Source organism: Aplysia californica, unplaced genomic scaffold (assembly GCF_000002075.1).
Source record: "Aplysia californica isolate F4 #8 unplaced genomic scaffold, AplCal3.0 scaffold00161, whole genome shotgun sequence".
NCBI classification, from domain to species: domain Eukaryota; kingdom Metazoa; phylum Mollusca; class Gastropoda; order Aplysiida; family Aplysiidae; genus Aplysia; species Aplysia californica.
In genome coordinates, this window is record NW_004797431.1 from 228,841 (window position 1) to 255,421 (window position 26,581).

The 26,581-nt window shown below is 39.0% G+C and overlaps 1 protein-coding gene across 1 annotated transcript in view; it reads right to left on the reverse strand.

Moving 5' to 3' along the window:
* Window positions 1-1,477: 1,477 nt before the first annotated feature.
* LOC101859783 (CDP-diacylglycerol--glycerol-3-phosphate 3-phosphatidyltransferase, mitochondrial) overlaps window positions 1,478-26,581 on the reverse strand; it is a 26,672-nt gene continuing 1,568 nt past the window's right edge. Inside the window, exons 2-9 of the mRNA XM_005097670.3 lie at window positions 19,717-19,915; window positions 19,331-19,408; window positions 18,015-18,298; window positions 17,031-17,212; window positions 10,709-11,070; window positions 10,110-10,335; window positions 6,317-6,399; window positions 1,478-2,328 (exon numbers count right to left, since the gene is read on the reverse strand). Of these exons, the coding sequence (XP_005097727.1) occupies window positions 2,209-2,328; window positions 6,317-6,399; window positions 10,110-10,335; window positions 10,709-11,070; window positions 17,031-17,212; window positions 18,015-18,298; window positions 19,331-19,408; window positions 19,717-19,915 (1,534 nt within the window). The 3' untranslated portion in view covers window positions 1,478-2,208. The remainder of the gene's footprint in view (window positions 2,329-6,316; window positions 6,400-10,109; window positions 10,336-10,708; window positions 11,071-17,030; window positions 17,213-18,014; window positions 18,299-19,330; window positions 19,409-19,716; window positions 19,916-26,581) is intronic.

A 26,581-nucleotide genomic window follows, 5' to 3' on the forward strand; every position in this document is an offset into this window, starting at 1 on the left:
TAACATGCTTGAAATTAAATGTGCAAATAGAAAACAATATGTAATTGTTTTGTTTTTTATATATAGATATATTTAGTGCTGAATGCCAAACATATTTGCTTTTTTTAACCCAGTTGTGCGACAGATGAATAACTACCAGAAATGTCTCTAGATTTTCCTGTCTGTAGACTTCCCAACTAATGAAAAAGAAACGACCAAAGATAGCCATATTTTGAAAGTCAGATCGTCAGAGACCAACTTCTGTGGGTGAATATGATACACCATTGCACTTTAGTGCCATTGCTCTTAATAGCCTTAGTGTTAGTATTGTGGCCAGGCCTCCAGCTGTCTTCAGAGTAAACTAATTAACTCTATATGTACCACAAATGCAGGGTGCATAGTCAAAAAAAATATAAGTAAAAAAAGTACCGATGTATCACCGTAAGGAAGTGGTTTTTAGTTTTAGTAAGGTTTTACGGCAACAGCATAATGTCATATGAGCGCCAAGGGGTAGATGTCAACAGAGAAGTCCAAACGGGGAATCAGACTTACTCTGCACAAAGTCTGCTTTGACTATCAAGGCACCCCGGAAATAACAGTTCACAAGAGAGCAACAAACATGTATACAAAAGAGGTAGAGGATAAAATGACGAAAGTAAGGATGAGGAAAGAAAAAGTAGTTGCCCCTATGTTATTCCGGCACAGTATGAGCATGACATTGATAAGTCAGCCCATTTACAATTCTACTGTGCATAAGAACATGTTAATTTCCCCCCTTTGGGAATGGCCTAAGGACACTTCAGTCAGTGACACTGCCCTAGAGGGGCACAAGGAAGAGCAAAAAGTGAGGTATTATAGAAATAGTAAGTGCAACAGTGAACACAACAGAAGTGAATTGAGAGGAGAACGCAAGGCTTACAGTACAGACAGAAACAAGGGGAGGAAGAAGAAAGAAGTGGGATCTACCATTATCACCCTCCTACCAACTGTCCATTTAATGATTTTCTGTTCACCTTTATAAAACAATAGCAACAATGTGTCCTTGGATCAAAAAGGCATCTTAACTCTTTCAGTGCGTGTGACTGACCACTCCCAGGGGAAGATGATAGGTAAGAATTCGCGAGCAACTGATCCCATAGGTTAAACATTTTTTGTTGGAGCATGAGGGTTGACTTTCCGGTGATATCAATTTTAATTCACTATATATGCTATTTCTCTTTCATTTTACCTAAATCATATGTGTCACGATGAGGTAGAATGAGGCGCTCATCAGTTTTTGGGGATCTGGAGTTACTGATATCATCTTAAAGCTTGTTCACTATGATGTTTTTCAGTAAAATCTACATAGAAATATGTTTTTAAATGGACATAAAAGGTGTTGAGCCCCCCCCCAAAAAGTTAGAAAAAAGATAAGATGGTAAAACTGGAGGAAAAATGTCGATATCTTTGATTTATTTTGACAGGCGCCTGAATTCACCATGATGCCTCACATAGTACATTTTTTTATTTTGAGATATTTTTTACAGTGTGTGTGTGTGTGTAAGCATGTAGTGTTGCACACACATTACAGAAGACAATAATAGACAATACACTTTTCTTGCACTTATACGAACAGGACAATTTTACTCTGATATGTCAACATTTGTGAATAAATTGACACCTGAGATAAGTCTATATGGCACTTCAAGCAAACATTATTATGCAAGAAAATCACAAAGTACACACACAAAAAAAAGAAATTTTAATGAAAAGATTAATAAGAAAAAAACATTCCTGATTCAATCTGGTCTTGAGCAAGTGCAAAAAAAACCATGGGAATGAACCTGTGTCAAGGCTAATGCTATTTTGTGATGTGGAGCAGTCATCAGAGAGTCAATCTCCCATGAAAAGAACCCTCGCATTTTTGCTTCCTCTCATATTGCACCAAGTCTTTCACACTAAACACACATGATAAATATTGCTAACAGCAAACATACTGGCACAAGGTCAGTTCAGGTCCCTTACATCTTTTCGATTAATTTTCAGGGCAAGTCCAAACATCACAACTCCACGGGATCCTTTATTTACCTTTCAAAACACTGGAACATGACTTGTGGAATGGTTCTGGGTCAGGACGACTAATATTGCAAAGCACACACGTCCCAATGCCACACTATCCTTCTAACTTGTCAGGGTGATCAATTACACAATATGAAACTTGGAGCATCTGTATCACAGTCCGGTACATACTCAGAAGAAATGTTTAATCACACTGGTCACAAGGCGTGTCCACAGCGGCACATGTCGGTCTCGCCGGTGAAACGTCGCCTCTGTCACAGGGCTAGATGATGAGTACATATTCACATGCTCCTGTGTCGTGGGGAGCAAACAAAAAAAAGAAAATAAGAACAAGCAAAACAATTTTTTTAAACTACAGTGGTGGATCCAGCAAAGTCGTCGGGCCTGGCCTTCAATTTCGTGGAATCCAAGTGTTTGTTATAGTAAATATAAGGTTTTTGTGTAGATAATTATTGGCAGCGAGCAAGTAATATATAATGTATTCGACTTTCTCCATCAAAAGTAGTTTGGTTTCAAATGAGAGGCATTTTCATTTCTTTGATACCGAAAAAATGCTGAAAAATTCCAGGAAACTACACTGAACACTACCAAGCACACACTGTACAAAAGGGCAGATTTGTCCAAATGCACGCCTGTGTCATCTATCACTATCATATATAACGTATTGTTTGCTGAACAAGTTATGTAGCTGTGTAGAGCCTAGCATATGATAACGTTTGATTTCACAGTCCAGCACGCAATTCACACCATAAATCTATGTCAAGACGAGCTTATCATTGTAATATTGATCAGTATATTGAAAAATTAACTGTGACGCAATTGTATCTCTACCCAAGCTTCCACTCCCTGACCGCTTGTGCTCACTCCCCCCAACCCCTCAGACACACGCACACACAGTCACACATGTGCTGGCTGCCCTTTCGACCCCGACATGCAGCTCCGGAGGACATGCACAGCGTTCTACTCAGCTTCTGTGCGGGGGCATTCAGAATAAATAATCAGACCAATCTAAATCCTTTATACCTTTGGTAGTTAAACAGGTTCAGCCCTGTTTTCAGTTAAAAAATGATTATCTGTTCCTGCTGAGGCAACTTTAGAAAAGCTTTTAAATGCACCATGGTGGCCTGCGTACATAGTTATGATTCTTTTCTTGCAATAACATTTTAGACAAGCTAAAAAGCAAATTCATACTTCACAACAAAACAGCAGGACAATGATATTTCACCAGGAGCAAACAACGGAAACAGAAACACTGAAGGAAAAGTGGAAAAGCACCCATCAACTGCCCATACTTTTGAAAAAGCTTAAAACATCTCAGTAGAATCAAACTTAATTGTACCGCCAGGTTTTGCCAATCAATGTACCAAAAGAATCCCCTATATAAACATAGTATTTGCGCCTTTACACCGCCATCCGCGAACTATCTCAGTTGTACAGTTCTTATTCAACTACTGTACATTTACCCCGTTGTACTGCCAGCGAACTGGCCACCACAAGTACACAGTACACTAGGCTACACATGACGCAAGGGACACATACACTCTGTGGTGGCTTGACAATCTTTCACACACAGGTCTACATCTACAAGCTAGGCCTTCTCAGTCCAGGCCCTGTATCCCGGACGTTTGGCTCCGGCATTGAGGGCGGGGGTGGACGACCTTATCTTGATAAGCTTGCCTCGAGACCGGTCCTTATCTTATCGAGGATCGATGCAAAAAGCGGTGATAGGCAGATGTTCTAATACTAATATGTATACAGGTGGTGGAACATTTTTGCATTACGTTTTTGCGTGCCGATAGTGTAATAGTAATGTGTGTAGTGTGTAGCCGTCTAGTCTGTCTAATCTCCTAGCCTCTTCATTGTTTCATTCAGTCCTCTTGGGGGTACACGTTTTTTTCGTTTGAATGTATTTTCACTACACTCAATTCTGAGGATTAAATTTGTGCCTATATTATGTGTTTTAGTGTTCAGCCCAGATTCTAGTTTTCTTTCATCTGGAATGTTATTGTTACTAGAATCTACTGTTACTGTGAAAAAGTTTTCAGCTGACGTCTCAGTTTCAGCGCAATGAACCATGTGAGCAACATTTGAGCATGGGAAGAAAGTGTAGGGGATGGGGCAGTAGAAGTGGTTATGCCAGCCAAAAGGGAGATGCAAAATAATAATATAGATTTCCAAAAGATTCGGAAAAAAAAAAGCAGCGTGGATCAAAAGTGTTCCAAATAAATTAATCGTAGAAGATGTCACGGATTATAATATATATATATGGGAGTTTGCTCTCTGCACTTCAAACCTGATGTACCTTTGACACGGGCTGGAAGATTTATGGTGTCCACAGAGTCTCCAACAATATTTCCAGAAGTACCACCATCATGTTGTGGCACACCAGCTCCAAAAAAGCGAGCAACTACAACAAGTTCAGCTTCTTCTAGTTTCTAGAGCTGCTGATATTGATGATATATATAAAGAAAGAGATGTCTTCAAGTTCGATTCATTTTATCAAACAATGGATATGACGCTAACGGCCATTGGCAATGTTGCAAAAAGTAAAGATTATTATAATACATTTGTCTTGCTCAGCAGAACTCAAGATGGCCCTGTTTTTGCATTTTCCATGTAGTTTACTTTTGTTCACCATACCCATGACCACGTGAAAGAGGTTTCATTTGAAGCTTCACAAACTGAAGCACATCAGGCATCCTGGCTTCACTAGAGATGTAGTCACATGCTAGAGTCAGTTAGCCTAGATGAAATTTTGCACTTCGTGTGTAACCTTCCAGAGAGACCTTGTTGGCCTACACTACTACTACTACTTGTTGAGTAGGGTTGGGTTTTTTTTAATGGAAACCACTGAAAAACTGTGCAGAAACTGATTAGTGGCGATTTTGTGGGACTTTCCAGCGATATTCCATCTTGATATATTGTTATTGTAAGCTGATGTGGCTGGCAGATATCTTCATGAAAAGATTTGCAGAGCAATTGAAGGACAGGCGAAGAAAAAAATAGCAAAGTAACTTTTTCTTTCAGAGGTAAGGGATTGTGTTCAGTTACATGCTTAGTATTATAATATATATATATATTTATTCTCTCTCTCTTTATATATATATATATATATATATATATATATATATATATATATATATATATATATATATATATATATATATATATATATATATATATATATATATGTCTGTGTGTGTGTGTGTGTCAAATTTATTTTCTATCATATTTGTTGAAACATGTAGAATGAGAACGATGTTGCAAGTGAAGAACAAAAGTTATCCCACTAGTGTGCCACAGACTTTTTTTGTGGTAAAATGCAAACGTAATTCATTTTTATTTTGACGAATTGATACTCTGTCACTGGTGAGATCTTGTTTTGTTATAAGAGCCGATAAACTCTCACAAAAAAGTTGCAACAACAAAAATGCATTGCATTTAAGTAAGGTTCATTGTAGGCCAGTCTAGTGAGTACAGTGCGATAATGCTCCATCATCTGCACCAATGCACTAGTCTATCGCCGTTTTTCGCATTGACCCTCCGGGAACCTGTTAGGCCTCCAATGCCAAGGCCAGTCGTGCGGGCTGTACGGCCTGGAACTGAGAAGGCCTAGGTCTAGATCAAACGTTTTTCGCTGATATGCTCCCACTCCCTCCCCGTCCATTCCACCTCCCCATCCCTGTCTTGTAGATTTCAGGCAGTATGGATAGATTTACAGTGATGTAGTGAAGTGTGTCGTACGCGAACACAATACATTTATTGCACAATGTAGAAGAGTACAATAAGAATACAACATAGCTTTGCAATTCAGAATCCAATTTCGCAGCCTAAGTGAATACGACTAAATTTGATACACTGATGATGAAAATACTATCATTTTTAGGCCATGGTCAATCATAGTCAATGTAAGAAAACTTGGAACTAATTTTTAAGTCGCCTGGAGAAATTATAAAGGAACCTCGTCATCTAGGCCACTGGCAAAATATCTAATAATGAACAGACTGGCAAATGCCCATGGGGTTTTTATTTAGTGAGATGCTCAAGTCTAAGTGACAGAACGAAGGGAGATAACTCATTACTTCATATAGTGAGTGATAAACAAGTTCCCTTGATGTTGGGTAATCGCTGCTACATTTATTTAACAGGGGACATGAAAACTTTGTTGTACCACCAGCCACCCTGTACTGTCAACTTCATACTCGCTCCAAGGTAGGCGGTATTACTAGGTTTTACAGTACTTACCAAAAACTCACAACAATCATGCTCCCGTACATACCTCTCGTAATTGTTCCTGTAGGCCTTTGTTCTCCGTCACTATGGCAACCTGGCACTCCAGGTCCCGATATACAGATCTATAACCTGCAGAGACAAAGACTATCTTTGCACCATAATGGTATTGGGAATGACAAAGCAGAATACTTTATAATACAATTAAACAATTAGTTGCTCAAGAAAAATAAAACCTGATTGTTTTTTTCCTCAGTGATTCCTTCAAAGAAACTGTTCAACTTTTACTTATCCTCGACATTCAACAATAGACTCTTCCTCATAACATTGAAAACTTCTCATATTTATACATTAATAAAGAACAATTGTGTGTGTGTCTACAGAAAGGTACCAAAAGTCAGATTTTGACCTTTTTGAGTTAAAAAGACTGTACCTTATAGAAAGTTCAATGCTGAACACAGGGGTCTTTGAATTTTTTAGATACCTCAAGTAGTTTTTTTTAGATATTGCACATTCTGCGAGGTAGGGTATAAAGATAGAATTTTGAGAAAATAAGCTTTTAAGTTTAAGAAACGTGAGAACACATACAAACTTTAAAAAAAAAGAATTTTTAAAATGAATTTATACATGGACAATTTATGTCCAATTTGGCAGTCATTTGACATCAATATCAAGAATGGATTTCAATGGTAAAACATAGAAACATAGCGGGGAAGAGAAAATGTGCTTCAAGAATAGATTTTAACACCTTTTAAAAGCAGTTTCCATTATTTGTATTTATTATACTCTACCTTCAAAATGATTCAAAATAAAATATTAAGAAGTCAAATCAGTGAAAACACTTTGAGCACATTGTAAAAAAATGGTGGATCATCAATTTTTTATGGAAACGCATTTTGGTCAAAAAAGTGATTTTTGTCATTATCAGCCTATAGCTCGAAACGGTCTGGGGCGACTTTTGGCACCTTTCTCTAGGCCCACACACAATTTAGAAAGTCTCGAGGCAGTGTCTGTGGTGCAATGATCAAGCCTTTTTTTACCATTGCAGACGAAACATGATTTAAATTCTCAAGTAAGTGGGGAAGTCTATGTTATTGCATCGCTTCATCTTTCTATTGAGATGCTGTGTTTCACTCAGCCTGGGTATTCCCTAACATGCACGATTGAAGCAGTCTGCCTCCTAATTGACCAACATTGCATTGATTGGGAAATAAAACATTGACAATCAAATTGAATCTAACCTATAATGACATGGCACTGGGCAAAATGGAAGAAGCCAAGCAACTGCTAGACTAACAACAAAACCATTTTAAGATATCCCTTTACTTTCTAAAAAAAGCTGAAAACTACCATAAATGTAGGTAGCGTAAACACAATGCGTAATCTGCCTCGCTGCCTTCTGAATGCATGGTTTCAGTGAAATTGCGGTAATTCAGATAGCTGTTTCTTTGCTCTGTCGCTATAAAACACCAAATACTGTACACCATGAAAAAGTTCAGCTTTTCCTCGTTACCATGGTGTAAGTTGTTTGTATGTTCATGAACTTCGAGCTGGAGAATTGCTGTTGAAAGCGAAGCCCCTCGCTGTTGGAATGCGAGGTAGTCTAGTTAAAAAATTGACACCTATGCAAGCGGAAAGGTAGATGATTAAAAACGGTCTTTTTATTGGTGGAGAACTATAGAGCTTGGTACGTTTTTAGCCTTTGGGGTTTCAATAGAAAGCTTTTAAAATTAGCGTCAAAGTTTTCAAATATTTTTTTACACAAAATATAGAAAATACAGACTCAAAAATGGTACCAATAGAAAGATCATTTAATTTTGTTAGATTAAAGTCATCTGCTTGGGATTATTTTGCATCAATCCTTCCGCAAAGCTCAGAAATTATATGATCTCAAACACAGGAAGCACTCAATACTGCAGTATAGAGCCGTATCACGTTTGCCGCAGGGGCCGAAGCGACGCCTGCCGGGACAGCACTCCATCTTTTTGTCAAAATAACAACAAATTATCATGTTTGAAGGAAAAAAACCCACTGATTTGCAATGATCTCACATTCTTGAAAAATATTCGGCTCCATATCCATGTTACAGTGATAGTGCTCTATTAATGTGTAGGTGTTTGGTGCACTTTGTACTGTGTTATTACTTGCCAAACAAGGGTTTGCAGCCACTTAAAGAATTAAGCAATATTCGGTTGATTTAAAACAGCTTCCATTTACTTAAAATGAATGCTACTAAAATTCTCACCAGACATAAGCCTTTCATATATTTTTAAAAAACAGATAAATTTGCAATACCGCTACTTCGAAAATTCAGAAATTTGGGGGGGTTTTTCATTTATTACGTACCAGAAACTAAATTTTCGAAGTAGCTGATTGCAATTTAGTTTCTGGTACCTAATAAATGCAAAAGAAAAAATTCCCAGAAAATAAATAGAAGCCTTGAGAAGCTGAGCGAACTGAGGACAAATACTGAAATTTTTAAACTTCTATTCAGGCCTGCCACTCTATGAAATCTAAAAATCAGGATCTCAGGGGGGGGAAAAAACTTGGGATTTGGTGAAAAAAATCGGGATCATCGACAAATCACCAAGGTGATTGCCAAGCTGACTAAAAAATTGTCCAAGGGTTTTCATAAATATATCCATGTATACACATGTATATGCCCTGAGTGCGTGTGTGTGTGTGTGTGTGTGTGTGTGTGTGTGTGTGTGTGTGTGTGTGTGTCTGTGTGTGTGTCTGTGTGTGTGTGTGTGTTTATCATTTTTTTTTTTTTTATCCTGAAGTATCACTTCAAGCACTCCTAGTCCAAGTGTCTAACACTCCCCCCTTCCCCACGTAAGTACCAAAAGACACTTCGACCAGTGTGCATTAACTTAAGCTGACCCCATCAACAGAAGGTTCCTGATACACATGAAACATATATGCCAAAGTCATGTCACGTGCTGCGAACACTCGATTGAAACTGTTTTACTGACGGGTCTAGATGAAGGGCCCAACAAACTAGAACTCAGACAAAGCTTGTTTTGAAAGTAACAATATAAAGCTATAAATAATATTATTTATTAAAATTAACTGTTATAGAGTGTTAGTAAGTGCTGATTTATTTTTTTTTTATTTTTTTTTTTTTAACTGCTGTCCTTTCGTTCATATACATGTAGTTAATGTATGGTTGTTAAAGTTGTTCTTTATGTGGTAGAACTGGTTTTTCTTGTTTCTGTGAAATATTTTCACTAGTGTGAATGATTATGTGATTGGTGTAAAGTGCTCAGAGCTTATACGAGTATGGGATAGAGCGCTATATAAATGCAATCTATTATTATATTATTATTAATAATTTGTATGTCGCAACTGCAACAGTTATCTCGCCACCATTGGAAAATCCTGAGTGGAAACAAAAGTGAAAGTAGATCTTGAGAATGTCCCAAGTTGGAAATTTAAATCAATATTGCTTCCATTATAGTTGAAATAACATGAGTGAGCAAACATCCAACACAACTTGTGGCAAGTCTACTACTAAATCCAGCATCCATATTTCGGAAACTAATGCTCCAAGTTCTTCCAAACAAAAAGCTTAACGGGTACTTCCCAAGACAGAGAAGAAGGTAGGTAAAGTTTTTAGAAAAATCAGGTACTACAGACAGAATGAAAAATTGGGATACATGCGATCGAAATCGAGATGTTTGAGATTTGGGGCAAAAAAATTGGGATTCCCGATTTAATTGGGATGAGTGGCATGTCTGCTTCTATTAAATTATTGTACAAGTCTTCACATAGCACTTCAGGATGAAATAAAAGCAAACAATGCCAATGGCAAAGTTGCTTCTTTTCATAAAAAGCCTTACCAAAGTTGGGAGACCCAACTAACGTAAGTGAGGGCAAGGCATGGCCAGGCAGATAGTACCAGAGACCCTTTCCATGGAAGGTCCAGCTGTCGCGAGAATACTCCATCATGTGAATACGAGGCAGCTGCTGGCGCGACTGAACCTTCCGCAAGAACTGGTGAGCCAGGTAGATGTACGAGTATGGGATGGCACCGGCGATGCCTTTAGCACCCAGGAAACCATTGGCCTGTGGGTGCAGACAGAACAAATGAGTAAAAATGCACAAGGTCCACTGTGTTGCTAATCACACCAACTCAATTCAAATTACAGCTCTCCAGAGAAAATCAAAGTAAAATGTAAGAAAATAAGTAGGCTACTAAACAACAAAAATGTTATTTGTGATGAGAAATAGATCCCCCAAGAAACCACATTTTTAAAAATGACAAATATGCTGGCAAAAGAAGCAACAAAACTAAGGAGCAACAAAACTAATCTACAATTTCCTATTCTTTTTATTAAAATGTTTCTTTATCACGTCAAATAAAGAGAAATTTGAGACACAGGTGGCTGATGAGCATATTCGACTGTAATATTAATACAGATTCTATGCACACACTCACCTGAGGAGAGGCCATGAGAATACTGAACTTTGCTTGGGACTGGTCAAGAATGACTGCCATGTAGTGGTCAGTGAGGTTGAAGTATCCTGAGGCTAGCAAGATGTTGTCCTGAGGCTGAGAGGAGCGCAGAAGGCCGAGCATTGCCTGCTCATCATACGATACGCCCAAAGGACCCATCTGTACCAGTGGATACACTGCTGTATCTGGCGGCAAAGTCCCACTACTCTGTCCATCCGCCACATTCTCTTCCCTCACCTTCTGTCTGTCTCTCTTTCGGATATCAGTCACAGACTCCCCAAGTCTTAGACAACTTTGAATTTTCTTCCTGGCTGCAAGTTTGAACCTCAACCCATTGTCTGAGTCTGTAAATGACAACAAAATAAGTTGAAACAAAACAAACCCAGTCATTTACACATCAAAATTCAATAACATTAAAAGCAAACATAATTTTACATCATTATCAAGATTTCACCTACTTCTACTTTGAATTTCATTCTTTTAACTTAGTCTTTAGGGAATGCCAAGTGTTGGTAAATACAAAGTAGCTAAAGCCTGTAATACAGCAAACCTAGTAACGAGCAAGAAGGCAGTAGAATAGCTGGCTGGTGGTATTATGCCCTCTGTTAAATAGCAGCGACTGCGTAACACCAAAGGAAATGATTCTGCCATGACTACATGAAGGACAATAATATTATGAGTTACAGTAGTCTCCGCCTAAGATCCCACTGCTTTGGATCCCGGTTCACTTAAGATCCTGCTGTTTTAAGAAAACAGAATTTTTACTAAACAAAAGTCACCCCTAAGATCGCGCTCTAATTCACTTTGCAGGTCTACATTCGGCTAAGGTCCCGCATTTCAGATCATAACTTGCAGAACAAAAACACGGGCGAGCACATCCTATCAACCAAGAGTGAAAAGTTGAGATCAATGAAACAGTCTGTCACGTCAAAGATCAGCCACTATCGTGAATGTGATCACATACACGTTAACGTAAAACGCGATGAAGCGATACAATCTTTGCCCCAGACGGGATCACACTGGGGTGTGAACTGACCGACACATTTGTTTTCCCCACACATCGCACTCACACATGAGCTCTCCACCTAAACTTACATCACTCGCTGGGTGGGTAGGGCCTACACGTTTTTGCTCCAGGCGGGATCACATCGAACTGTGAACTCTTCCCTGACCATTGCAGCAGTTGTCTCTACTCTCGAATTTGCGAGACAGACTGAATTTTAATAGGTGTGTTACGACAACGGCGGGGAGGGGGAGGGGTGGGGACTCGGTCAGAGATGGAAAGCTATACATTTTCGACAGGTAAAAGGGAGGTGAAACTGGATAAGCGTAGATCTTGAGACTCAAGATAGGATAGTAAGTGAAAATAGCACGCCTCATGCCACTATGCACTGTGATAGGTCATCAAAGTTAACCACTCTTTGCTCGCCATATGCCATGAACCCACCCAGGGGTCACGTCATTTCATTTTAGAGTGGAGGGAGACCATTTTACTGATTGTGAGCCTTAACATGGGTCACCATAGATTCTTCCCTGGGTTTGTCGGTTAAGATCCCGGTCTGCCTATGATCCCGCTCTTGCGTGTGTTTATATATGTGGGGAGAGGAAGGGGGTGTATGGGTGTGCATATAACAAGATGAACAGTGTGTATGAAATGAGGCCAGGTTTTTTTTTTTAAGCATTTATGGACTATCGTTCAGGCACCTATCATTCAGTACCGAATCAGGAAATGAGTGCAGGGTGATAGCCGAAATGACTTCAAAACCTCTAGCCCATACCAATAGAAACTACATTAAAACATATTTCCCAACACTAGCACAGGATAAGTCCTTTGAGACTTAGGTATGACAGACAATTAATTTTAACTAGTTTTACCCTAAAAATACAAAATGAATCCTGATCTGGGCCTGAAGATGGGCAAGAAGAACATCAACTGCCAAAACCATGTTTGGTATCAGCAATCACAGATTTTAAAAAGCATGCAAGACAAAACTTATTTATAAAACCTTTATAGTTAGGCTTACGGCAGAGTAAAAAGTGAAAATAAAAGAGAGCGTGTACTGAGAGCCAGAGCTGGAAGGACTGTGAGAGCGTGGGATGTAGTGATGCTGAAAAACCTGGCAATCACTAATCAGTGAATCACTGCATCAGGGACGTATTGATTTTTTTTTTCAAAATGCTAAATCACAGTACAGTAGTCTCCGCCTAAACGAACGGTGCTCGGGAGGGCTCCTTAGCCTGTATTTACATGGAGCGTGCGTTTACATGAACCCTTGCAAAGGGAGGAAGGTACGCAGTCATCTCAATTCCTTATTACTCTAGTGACTTCCCTTGGAGGGAGGGGGTCATTTTGGCAGATAATGTGACAACACGTGACTGTTTTGTGAAGGATTCCCAAACAAGGAGGAAGGTACGCAGTCATCTCAATTCCTTATTACTCTAGTGACTTCCCTTGGAGGGAGGGGGTCATTTTGGCAGATAATGTGACAACACGTGACTGTTTTGTGAAGGATTCCCCAACTGGGGTTAAGAATACAAAGGCGTTGAATGGGGGAGGGGGTAGAGAAAGACAGACTCAATGTAATAAATTATATTATTATGCATTATAAACGTCGGGAACAGATAGCGTAAGAGGAAACTGTTGGCGATACTCATACAGACGACGGACCAGCCACGTGGCTTTCCAAGCCACCACCCCCAACCGTAAATTCATGCAGATTCATTCTCTACATTCAGAGAAACGTTTCTCTTGTGATTCGTTGAACAAGTATGTCATAAGTTCTTCGAGCGCAGCTGATTAGGCTTACTTGTCTAATCTTTCATCCTGTCTAGATCTAGTGTTTTACGGCATTTACGTGTATCGCGCATCAGGCCTAGATCTAACTAAACATTACAAGCAGTCACTCAAACGCCATTCAGAAACCTTCTCTCAAAGATCCATTTCCAGTGACCAATCAAAAAAGATTTCAGTGCCCCCAATTCCCCCCCCCCCCCCCTAACATTTCACCAACCAGACCTACACCTATGTGTCTCTGGAAAGTTGGGTGTGAAAACGCTGTCCATCACTCTCTTTGTCCGGCGTGAGGGGCAGTCTCACCAAATATCCAGTTTTCTAGGCTTGTCTTATGCAAGCTGTGCAGGTTGTAGTGAAAATTTCCCCCTTGTCAAGCTTTACTTGTCAGCGTGTTCCGCGGATCAAAGCGTGCATTTAGAGGGAGTGACCGTGCGTTTGTATGTCTAAATTATATAATAAAAGACCCGTCAGATGACGAAAACGTGCGTTTGAGCGGAGCATGCTTTTGTATGGCGTGCATGTAGGCGGAGACTACTGTAATAGTTTTTAACTGATTCCGTCCATTCGGCCGCTGACAGCGGCTCTGAGATTTTCAGCTGCTTCCATTGGACCGCTGTAAGCGGCTCAACGAAATCCGAAGCAAATGTGCACTTTTTAATGTAGTTCCAACTTTTTAAGTTGTCGAAAGGAAGTAGAACTTGTAAACAAACCTGACCTCAATCTCTGAGCACCAATATCAATCAAAACTCTGTTAAATTCTTGCAAAAGTCATTGTTTTGTTGTCACGATGTAGGCTAGATCTAAGGGTAAACAACACGGAGCCTGGTATAATAAAAAGGCCCTTCAAAGAAAGATATTCAACTAAATTTGTGAAATTCATGCATAAATGTGTGCTAGGGTGATATCGCTACAATGTTGTGTTGATTCCTATGGATTATAAGGACTTGTAGAGCTGAGAAAATGCGGTAAGTCGAAATTTTAGAAGAGCAGCAGCGCAATTTTTTTTCTCATTCGTTTTTGTCTGAAGTAAAATGCAATACAAACAGATTATAGGTCATTGTTATTGATATAAACAGATTCTTCTATTTATTCCCATCAGTTTGGTATATGACAATACCTATTAGAGTAACTTAGAGCTTCACAGTAATGCATTAAATAGATGCACCCCAGGTCTAAAACTGAACGGGGAAAAATAATTCTGTCCAGAGCCTGAAAAAATCATGGACGGAATCAGTTAATCAGCAAAAAGCCATCATGATGCATAGGCATCCAACTTAGAGCTTTCCGAGGGTTGAAAATGGCATTTCCTCATTGCCACTTTTCAATTTGTCATCACTGACAAATCAAACAAATCCGGAAACACCAACCTTGAAGACACAATCATCAAGCCTGTGCTCTAATGTTCCCTCATTTACGCACTCGACTGTCGAATGTCAAAACCACTTCCACTTATCATTTTTATTTAAGCATCAGTTTCTTGCACCGCGTCCTTACCCCACTACCGTAGACTTTATTGCGTCAACCACCCCCCTCAATTCTGAAGCCATGCAACGCTCCTACTTTGAATGAACTTTGATTAGGCCTACCCCAACAACTGCCGGCCGTCCCTTACTCATGCCATTGTCACACATGTTCACTGACCGGTCACGAAGACAGGCCCTACAATTGAGAAATCGGAGGACGCTTGTTTTCTTTTTCTTCCTTTTTTTGTAATCATAGTGACATCAGTGAGAATATTGACTTAATTTGTATGGTGACACTGTGTTTTTTATGCACAAACTGCATGTTACAAATTTTTATTAACTGTAAATCTAACGTTAACAAACTGTCATCAGACAATTCTGAGTGGTAACGAAAGCTTCCCGATGGAATCTCAGTATTACACCTAAACTTCCGCCTGTCGCCATAGCCGCTTATTCGCGTGAAGCATACTCTCGGACTGGGGAAAGCCGAACATAATTTCACAAACACGAACAGTAAAATATGAACTCTAAGTAGTCTTTTCAGATTTGGTTTCGAGGACTTTGTGCATTTTCTCAGGTCTCCTCAGCAATTTTATTATTTCAGATTCCTGCAGCCCCCCTACATAGAATCCTCATTTGGTACTGACCAATTCTCTAGACCAAGACAGATTTTAGAATGTTTTGATTGGATATCGATTGTCTTTCTACATTCACAATTGCTTTCTAGATAAATGAATTAAATGCACAGATTTTCCAGCCGCAGCAAAAACCCAAAGATAAACAGAAAGAAAGAATGAATGAAAGGAAGGAGGAAGATTATCTATCGTGAGTAGACAGATTTTAGCCGATATGCACGTGAAAAACTATTGCCGACCAAACAGCACAGATAGACAATGGTCGAGTGTACGAAATGCGCAATCTAGCAGTTTCTAATACAACTTATTGCCGAAAGTTGCCGTAAATATCTGACAAATCTCTCCCTCTCTCTCTCTCTCTAACGAATGGAGTTGATATGATGATGCGGCAAGTACGGAACTATCAGAATGTACCTATTTCCGCAAAAACAAAGAAGAATGGAAGCACTGCAGAATGTTTCTTTTTCTCTCGGCACCCATCGCAAATCCGGTAGTTTTGACACCTTATCGATATGGCGGTAGAACAGGCCCAAAATTGGTATCTACCGGAAAAATCGGTAGATTTAGGCAGCCCTGCACTGGCGTAAAAGTTTGAGTATCTAGGTGGAAATTGGCATAGGATATCTTTCAGCACACTCATATCTTTTAGACAGCCATCAAATACAAACAAACAGTGACCACTACAAGAAACAAAATATGTAGCAGCAATTATTTTGAAAAAAAAAATTCTTCATCCCAAAAGGTCCACCTAGATCACGTGGAGTACAGCCTTATCTCTGACAACAGACTTCTTCATTGTTTGTGCATCACAAAATGACGGTGTTAACTCACTCATCACTACAGTTACAACAGTGCAGCACAAGAGCCAGGAGTTGTAACAATAAATCTGGGGAATCACCAATAGTGTCACCAATTCTGCTGTAACTTTTGTATCGACACTTTTTCAAAAGGACAAAACTATAAGTTACATGAGAGAAAAAAAAACTGGGCTGTGCTACATACCTGTATTTACTTTATTTGTAGGGCCATCCACAAGTTTTTAGTATCGTTTCATATAGCGTCTACTGACATAATGCATCTCTTTGGTCTAGCTACATCAAAAGACGTAGCCCGCCACCAGTGAGATAGTAGAATGGCAACCTTTAACACTTTGCCGCCTCATCTCGCCGATTGACGATGTTTACCACCCAGTTTCTTAAGATTTTCTCTAAAATATGATGGCAAAGTGTTAAAGAGGTTGTGGAAAGGAGCTGTCTAAATCAAATATTGCCATAAGTCAAATGACAGCAGGCTTACTGAGTGTGTTCTTGTGTGCGTTGAAACAGGAGATAAAACAGCGAGGGTATTTGTATTTTGTAAATAGACATCCTTCATGGTACCAAGTCAGATCTCATCCCTCTCCACACACTCACCTTGGTAGGGATGTATGTCCCAGTCAGGTGCCAAACTCAGGGAGTCGTCTGCAGATAAACTCAATGAAAACGACATGATGGCCTTAACCAGATCATTGAAGAAGTTGGCAAGTTCAGGGCAGTCGTTGAACAGGATGTACCGATCTTGGCGGTTCATAAAATAGTCATTGCTGAGATTGGCTCTGCAGATACAAACAGAAAACATTTTCAACTCATGACGGAAACAGCTATTTGAGAGAGAAAGACATTTTTTAAAAGACAAAAATTAAAAGCCGCATTCAAAAAAGCTTTAAGCTTATAACTGTTACGTTACAACCTGTTTTTCTTATTACAACAGCCTCCTTAATTGGTAAAAACACCTTTCAAAGTATTATTAGAATGAGTTAAAAAATTATACTTTCCAAGGCCAACAGTTGATGAGTAGTTAATTGCAAATAGACCAGAGCCAGATCAGGCCCCTGAAGTCAGCTTGTCTAGCCCTCAGCAATGTTAGTATTTGGGGATGAAAAAAACTTTGAAGATGTGTTTGAAGCATGGTCAAGACTTGATCACCAAAATATTAAAATCATTTCATTGAACTATATAGTACAAATTAAACGTGCTTTTACAGGCTTCACAACATCTATCTGATGTATCACAGTCCTGCTCAGCTTTGATATGACAAATTTTTCATTGAATATATTTCCTACCTCAAATAGAGATCCCCAAATCACCAACACACTGTTTGTTGTCTTTATTTTTCTGTGTATTGTATATTTTGCATCTTATGTTTCGGTACATCAATAGGCTGCTTGTCTTTATTTTTTTTAAATGTATGCAGTGTATTGTATTGAACAAGACAGTTTGAGTTCTCCAGCTCATACTCAGCATTTTTTCACTTAAACTACAACCCACTTTTGAAAATGTTTGGTGACCCCTGAAATAGACAAACAGAAAGCTCATCAAAAGGAAGCACAACACATGATGAAGTAATTTCAAGCTCACCCACTAATGATAAAACTGTCATCAAACAAGTACAGCTTCACATGGGTCAGGCCAATTGTCTCATTGAAGCGATCAGGAACAAGTCTCTTGAGAATTCCCCTTAAGTCTGGTGTGTGGAACAAAGCGACTTGCACAGATTTGTAATCTGCCATCAGGGGGCGCAGCATGCTTCGAGAATTGAACTTTCCTCGGGAGCCCCTTGTGTAGTCTAACAAGACATTCACCTCAAAATCAGAGTTCCCTGACGTAACTGCTTCCTCACAAGCTTCACGCACACAAGCAACCTGAAATAGAAATAAAAAATGTTATGTCCTGATTAAAAACGGAGTCCACTTTAACGAAATCTGCGGGACCCGTGGGTGGGATGTTAGTTTAGAGAGGTTGCTCATACAGAAGAAAAAAAAAGTCTGGGATTTTATTTTCTGTCGGTTTACTGTTGTTTTCGGATTAACTGTGTTTGGTTTTTTGCAGACTCCACTGGAACTATAAAAGTGCTTTACCACTTTACCCATAATTCTTAAGTATTTCTAAACTCTTTTCCTACCGTGCCTGTTCCACATCTAAACAGAAATATGTGGGGAATTGGAAATATTTTAATTTTAAACATATCCAATCCAGTGTTTGAAGGTTTCCTTCATCCTTGTTCAAAGTATTTATGTTCTAGAAACTCATTAGATCTATCATTCTAGTCTTTGTTAGATCTACTTTCATCATCTGAAAAAGCGTCATATTTTATTGTATCAATGGTTTCCTCTCAAGTAGATCTTGCTTTTCCTTTTGAGATTAAATAATGTTCAAATAAGTCAAAAGCTAGCGATCAGAGATAGTCACAAGCATTTGGCAGATCAAATGGCGATTAGTATAAACAAAAACTTTGTGTCTTTTTTTTCAAATTCCCTCACAATTTCAAAGCAACCCAAAAGAACACTAAGGTTTGTTTAAACTCAAGATAATAAAGATACAATATTTACCTACCTATGATTTTTAAAAGTTTTGAATTGATAAAAGTGTAATATTAGCATATGCCCTTCAAACAAGAGCAAAACACAATTTCAAGCACTGTGTGGTGTGATGCCCAATGAATCAGATTCTTGTAAAACACAACTGCTTTTTAAAGACAATTCTGCAGATAAACGGAAAATCAGTCTGACATGTGCTCTAAATACACTTTGACTTCACCTCAACTCTACGATTAGTAATTGCACCCTAAAAAATAATGAGACCAATCAAATAAATAAAACCCTTTACAGATTGAAGTCAAAATAGCAAGGCTAAAGTAGCTACTTCAGAGTGTTAAGTTCAGTCAGTGAACTCACCAAGTCACTCTCAAGATTGCCGTTACCAAGATACAAAGATGCAAGGGTGACCCTTCTTTTGGCTTTTCTGGTCTTGAGCTGAAATTACATAGAAAATCAGTTAACATAATGCGGAAATCAAAGAGCTTAACAATGACAAAATTTTCAGCAAATGTTCTTTCTCACAACAACAAAAATTCTCAACTTCAGTAATAATAATAATAATAATAATAATAATAATAATAATAAAAATTGCATTTGTGTTCTGCATATATCCATGCTCTACAGCATGCTTCATGTGTGTAACAACTATTATTTTCTTTCAAATTCCTTATCAAGAAACGAATATTTAATAGACAATATGCTGATGTACCTGAAACATTATGCTCAGATACCCGAGAATCTACCTTAAGCACTTGGTAGAACTGGTCAGGCTCAGTGATCACTTGAACTTGTTCCCCTCTAATCAGGAACTCTGGGCCAAACTGTGACATCCATTTGAAAGAACTCAAGCCACTCTCAGACTCCAAGGCATGAACATTATCTCCCTTGTGTGTCCTAATGGCCTGATCCACATTTTTTACAGGAGGCTTTGTACTCAGTCTCCTTCATGAAAAGGTAAAGAGAAAAGAAGATAAACAAATTTTTAATCAACAAGACAAACTGCTACAGTATAAGCTTGACATACCAAGGAAAACTATTATGTGTGCCAATAACAAAAAAGTCCACCGCAACACACTGTTTAATTTCCATAGTGCTAAGAGCAGCCACAGATGAAAATTCAGCGATTTTTCAAAAAGGACATGGTCACCAGTTTCCGTGTCTGAGGAGGATTCTTAGAAAGAAAATATTTTACTAAAATCGGATAATAATGAACGACAATTGTGTTGTTAACTGATTATTTCGTCAATTTCTAACTTCCTACACAACTCTGACGAAAACAAAAACCAAGATTAGAAAATATGAAAGCTTTGAGCCAGGAAGCTCAGGCAAAGGACTTTGTTCAAACAATTCTTTTCAAAGTCAAGGTCTAAACCTGAGACTACGACTAAGACCAAGGAAGAAGCTCCAGACTTCTGTGGATTTTCTGACAATCTTCCAGGTCTGCAAACTTTATTCTCATTTGCAGTATTCAGGTTGCAATTAGGTTTAGTAAGGACAAAGGGTTATGGAAGGGAAAGGGCAGTAGTTAGGGAAGGGTTAGCGTAACCCTTACATTAATACCTAAATCCAGGGGGGGACAGTGGTGTCCAAGAGAAACTTGAACATGTAATCACTCAGTAACCATTTTAAAGCCTTGCACAACCCCCTCATGCAGCATACCAATTTAAGCTAAATAAATTCTGCATCATCTGAAACATTAATATTTCATCTATGTTAAGAGATGCCCGAGATATGGTCACTCAAAATTGACCTTAAAAAATCAGGCTTGGCAAAATTATGCAAAATCAAAGAAGCTTAAACATTTTTTCGTGCGTATATTGAGGACATCAATAGCGATAATTTCGTCTCTGCAGTGAACAATATTTTATTAGGACAGTTTCAAAGAAAATGGAAAACAGAGCAATAACAAATACCACGCCAAAATTGGACTTAACATTAAATGTGCTCATCGTTATTTTCTTTAGCAGCCATAGGTTTTGGATAGAGCACGAACCCTTTGGGCATCAGCTGTATTAAATTTTGCACATAATTATCTATCATTTCATCCCCAATGTTGCACAGATTGCAAACAAAGGGTCAGAATTGGAAGCAAAGTCGCTTTTTTTTCAGCTGCTGTTTCATGGGCCTTCATTTAACTATTACTGTAGGATTCACATCTGGGCTGTTTATCTACTGGTGACTAATCCAACATTGATACAATTTGGTTTTCCACTAATTTTCTACTGGCATTGGCCCTGTGAGAAAGTGCCTTGCTGTGCGTGGAGATGTCTACTAAAATGACACCATGAAAAACATGAGAATGAGACGTGACGTTCCATCACTTGCGTAATGTAGTCTATTAAAACAAGCTATTCAGCTATTTTCATGAGAGCGTTTTTGTCCATTCCACCCCAGACCACCAAAACCCATGGCAGTTTCGTGGCCTCAGTTCCTCACTTTACTTTTACTTTTTTATCCGCCACTTATACCCTTTTGGGTGTTGCGGGAATAAAGTAATGTCTCTCTGTCACCAGCCGGAGAGCTTGGGCCAGGGGGATACCGTGGGTGGCCAATGTTTCCCTGGCTCCATCTATCCAGGTCTTTCTCGGTCGCCCTCTAGCCTAGTTGCCATCAAACCGAACCATTTGATTCTTTGGTGTTGGATGTGATGCATGACATCATTTGTGCTCACCATTTCACTGATTACTGAGTTTCTAATTTTGTCTCGCCTGGTTTTGTTTACTGCTTTTCTAAGGCATCGCATTTCACATGTTGTAATTCTTTGCTCTAATGTCTTGTTCGTGGTCCATGTTTGGCATTGATAGGTGAGTGTTGGGATGAATATGGTGTTGATCATTTTGAGTTTCGTTGTCATGGGGATGTTAGGATGTTTCAGTAGTGGAGTGAGCTGGTAACTAACATAAGAAAAAATGCTGGAAACCCAAGATTTATACCCAGATTACTCAATTTGTTACATAACCATGCAGGTTAAAATTAAAAAATTAAGTATAGTATTCTATAATTGTCAAACAAAGCAAAAAACTTTCCTGAGCTCTTTGTAATATGAGAAAGTAATTAAAAATGTACTAGAGTACAGGTTTTTATGAAAATTCACAGAAAGATAGCCAAATTAGAGGCTAAACAATAATTTTTAATTATTGGGTTATCTCCCCTGAAAATTGGAAAATATCATTGGGAAGGTTATTTTGCCAAAAATACATCACATAAACACAGAAAACCAATGGGAAATGAATATTAAGTAACAGTGTGTGGTAAAAAAGAGAACACTGTGTACATTAACCCTTGGAAAGGTGCATTATTTTGCCTCAGAAGCAGAGTAATTTTGAGATTTTCGTGATATCAGGGGGTTATCAGAAATACTCGTAAATTCCTTATTTATACAAATAAAACCACTAACAACACATCTCTGAACTAGCAATTGAATACAGAAAAGAAACACAAAAGCAATAAAATCCTCATAAAGGCTTAATTAAAAATAAATTTGTCACGACGCGGACGGATCAGACCTTCGAATTTTGGGCATGTGGGGTTATTGGTACCATCTGAAAGCTTAATTATTTTTGTCTTGCTTTCGATGAAAACAATACCCATTAATCTCGAGGAGAAGTCAAGATATTTGCGACTGAAGGGGTATAAAAGGCGTTGAGCAAAAAACCAAAATTTTCATAAAAATTGTCAAAATGTAACAGAAAATTGCCCGCTCCTTCGATTTCACTATTTTGACAAGTGCCTGATTTCACCACGATGTCTAACATTATTTGTATGGCAGAAATGTGAGTTTGAAAGTGGGGGTCTTTCAGTTTTGTCACATTGTCAAGTCCTACTGTCATGTGATTAACCATGTTAAAATCATGGGTGATGTTGTCTGGTATGAATATATCATTGTGTGTGTCATGAGTCGGTTGTCGTCATTTTTGTAATGAGAGACTTGGATTGGGTGTCATCTGCCTCTTACTGAAGTGGGCAGACTTCACTACATAAAGGTAAATTGGTTTTTTCTATTCTTGGTAAAGTCCTCAACAAGAAGGACCTCATCTGCAAATGAAAGGAGTAGACAAATGATGTACAATGTACACTTCTTTTCTTGCATACCTAAATTGCAAAGGGGTTAAAAAAAAGTCTGTGAACATTGTTTCAGTATGCCTACTGTATGATCTCACCTGCAAAGGAGTAGAAATTAACATGTAAGTGAACTCTTCATTCTAGATCTAGTATCAAATGCTTTAAAATTGAAAAATATTTAGAAAAGAAATATATAATATATATTGTATGGCCTTCAAAAAAAAAAAGTAACTAATTTTGTAACCCCAAGTCCAAACTCAACCAAGACAGATTGTTGGGCCTACAGTAGCCTAGACCCTAAGTAAGCAAGACAGAAAGAATAGACTGAAACACATTCTTTCCGACGCCATGCGATGTCACGTCCTTCCGAATCCGTCACAAAACTTCATTGCATTTTTTACCATCAGCGCGATCGACTGTGAATGTCCATCTGAATCTAGAATGTTCGACTCAAATTGCGCGTTTGCGATGTTCTTTCGATCGGAATGATTTACTATTCCAATTATTTACTCCATTCTTGGTTTTTTTCATCTAGTCTTATATCAAAGTTGAATGAATAAACACGAAACAGTGTCAGAAGAAGACAGAAGTGATGACACTGAATGTAGGCTCCCCAACGCTGATCAGGGTGAACAACACAGACCTCCCTATAACAGACACATTTACCTACCTAGGCAGCATAATTAAAGCTGACGGCGGCACAAAGGAAGACATCATGAACAGACTAGGCAAGGCAAGATCTGTACACAGAAGCATGATCAACATCTGGAAGTCAGGACAATTTAGTATACAAACCAAGTTAAAGCTGTATAACAGCTGTGTACTATCCACACTCATATATGGAGCTGAATGCAGGAGGATGACTGATCATGACCGTGCCAATTATCTTCCTTTCATACAACCAGCTTACGCCAAATCCTCAGAATCTTCTGGCCCGACAAGATCTCCAACGCAGATCTGTTACATAAATGTAAGCAAGAGGACATGATCACCATAATAAAAAGGAGAAGATGGAGATGAATTGGACATGTTCTGCGAAGAGAACCAGACTCTACTGTGAAGACTGCCCTCCACTGGACACCCGAAGGACGTCGCAAAAGGGGCAGACCCAAAGTAACCTGGAGACGCACAGTAGAGTCTGAAATGAAGTCCTGGAATCATTCGTGGGGAACGCTGACCAGGATGGCCCAAAACAGACAGAGCTGGAGATCCTTTGTTGCTGCCCAAAACGCTAGATGGCGTAATGGGTAGTAAGTAAGTATCAGAAACTCCGATTTGATAAGAAAATGCGACATATTTACGCAAAACTAACATTCTTGTCGATCGTCATTAGGTCGATTGCCATCGGATGGACAACATTCTAAACCCGATTGAGGACGAACCGTTCACACAAGAAGTCCAGACCAGCAGCGAATATAAAATATCCGTCCCCATGATTACAGGAACAAGGAAAGAATGAGTTTTCCGTCACGTGGTATTGATAACGCTTTCTTTGTTCGCGGTCGATCGTCACTGACTGTCGGACGGACACGGGTCTCGTGAGATATATCGGCCCAAAATTTCTTAACCTAAGACTAAAAAACGAATTTTTTTCGACTTACACGCTCAGAATAAGTGTTAGTTTCACATGGGGGCAAGTTTTCCACAGAATTCATGTAGAAAGGTAGGCTTAGATGGCATTTTGAGAGCACCCTAATTCAGATGGACAGGTGTGATAAAAATACTGCCCTATTATCGATCCCAAGCCTAGGTCTAAGGACATGTTGTAGGCTTGAGATTTGCTGTTGTAACAACTTTTCAAGGCTATTTTCTAAATTCTACATGATATTTTTGTGGAAATATGAGTATTTGGCCTTATCCAGAGAGGCAATCTGACTAGACCTAGAAAATGGGAAATGGTGTCCTTCTGAAAAGTGACGATAGACATCCTAAGATCAGTCATAAAAAATGAACTATGAAAAATTTTTTTAAAATTTTAATGGTTTTCTAGTTTCTTTGAAGCAAACACAGTTTGAAAATTTTTTTATTTCAACAAAACATAAACTTATAGATCTAGGCATTGAAACATCTCACCACCTCGGTGCGCATAAAATTGTGAAACCTGTCTTTTTTTTTTTTTTTTTAAATATGCCTTTTATCATGTTGACCTGTAAATGGTCATTTTTCAGTAGCAGGTATACATCTCGGGTATCTCAGCTGATCCTCCCCCCCCCCCCCGCCAAACCCCCATGTTTACAACTGATTGGCCGTGGCGGCGGGGTACTTTTGGCAGGTTACTTTCGGTGAAACGCTGAGCGCTTAGGCTAGGGTTAAGCTTGAACACAGCAGGGTGTCCAGCAATATTTCCTGAAAAATGTACTACCTGGAAAAAAAATTTACTACCCAGCAAATCAAGTCCCACACCAGCTCAAAAGAGGGAGTTCATATGCGCCATCAATAACATCATTATATTACTATTACATAATATACGGAACGAAAATAACGCCCAACAAAGTCCAGTTGACAAAATGGAAGATAGACTAATAGACAGACGATCGCAAGCTTGCTCGCCGCTAGATTTATTTTTAGTTCTAGTAAGTTTTCTAAGAGCAGCAAGGGATGGATGTGATAAACATACAAAAGAAGTAGAGGAAAATGACGATAGTAAGGAAGAGGAAAGAAAAGGCAGCAGTTCTCCCTATGTTGTTCCGGCACAGTATGAGCATGACATTGATAAATGAGCCCATAGATCTATTTACAATTCTGCAGTGCATAAGAACATGTTACTATCCCTCCTTTGGGAATGGCCTAAAGATGCTTAGTCAGTAGCACTGCCCTGGTGGTAGGGCGGGGGCAGATTTAGACCTAATGCGTGCACACAGGGTGACTGCCAAAGTGGCTTCTCAATTTTCCAGGGGCATGCTATATAGCTCAAACAAACACACGTAAAATATATCCCGTCTGTCAAGAACCAGTCTGGGTGTCATGACTCATATTATTATGAACGTGAAAGGCAAAAATTATAGCTCAAACTCAAAGTAGAGCAATAACTTGAAAGGCTCAAGTAGACTCATGCAGTGTGAGAGGTGTAAGAGCTGTGGGAGGGCAAGATGCAGTGGCATTGAAAATCTGCCAGTTTTGAACAGAAAACTACAATAATATTGTTATAATTTACAAACACCCACCCAATGAAACACGTACACTTTAGTTCAATGACACGGCTTACAAGGTATGAAAGATCCCGACTCCACACACGGCCTGAACTAACGCGTGCGCTTTGCAGAGAGCTCTAAATCGAATCAAAATTCGGAAATTTGCTTCCAAGTTTTTATCCTCTGATGTTGCCTTTAGCACCCCCCCCCCTCCCCGAGTGCATCTTTAAAATAAAAAAAATCAATACTCCCCTACCCCATTCCGTAGTCCTATACGTGTACTTCGCAATGCTCAGACGTTGAATGAACTTTAGCAACCCCAACAACAAACGCCGGTGCTCACGCGCACACAGGTTCATTGACCGGTCACGATGGCGAGACCAACAATCTAAAAATCGGACGACGCTTGTATTCC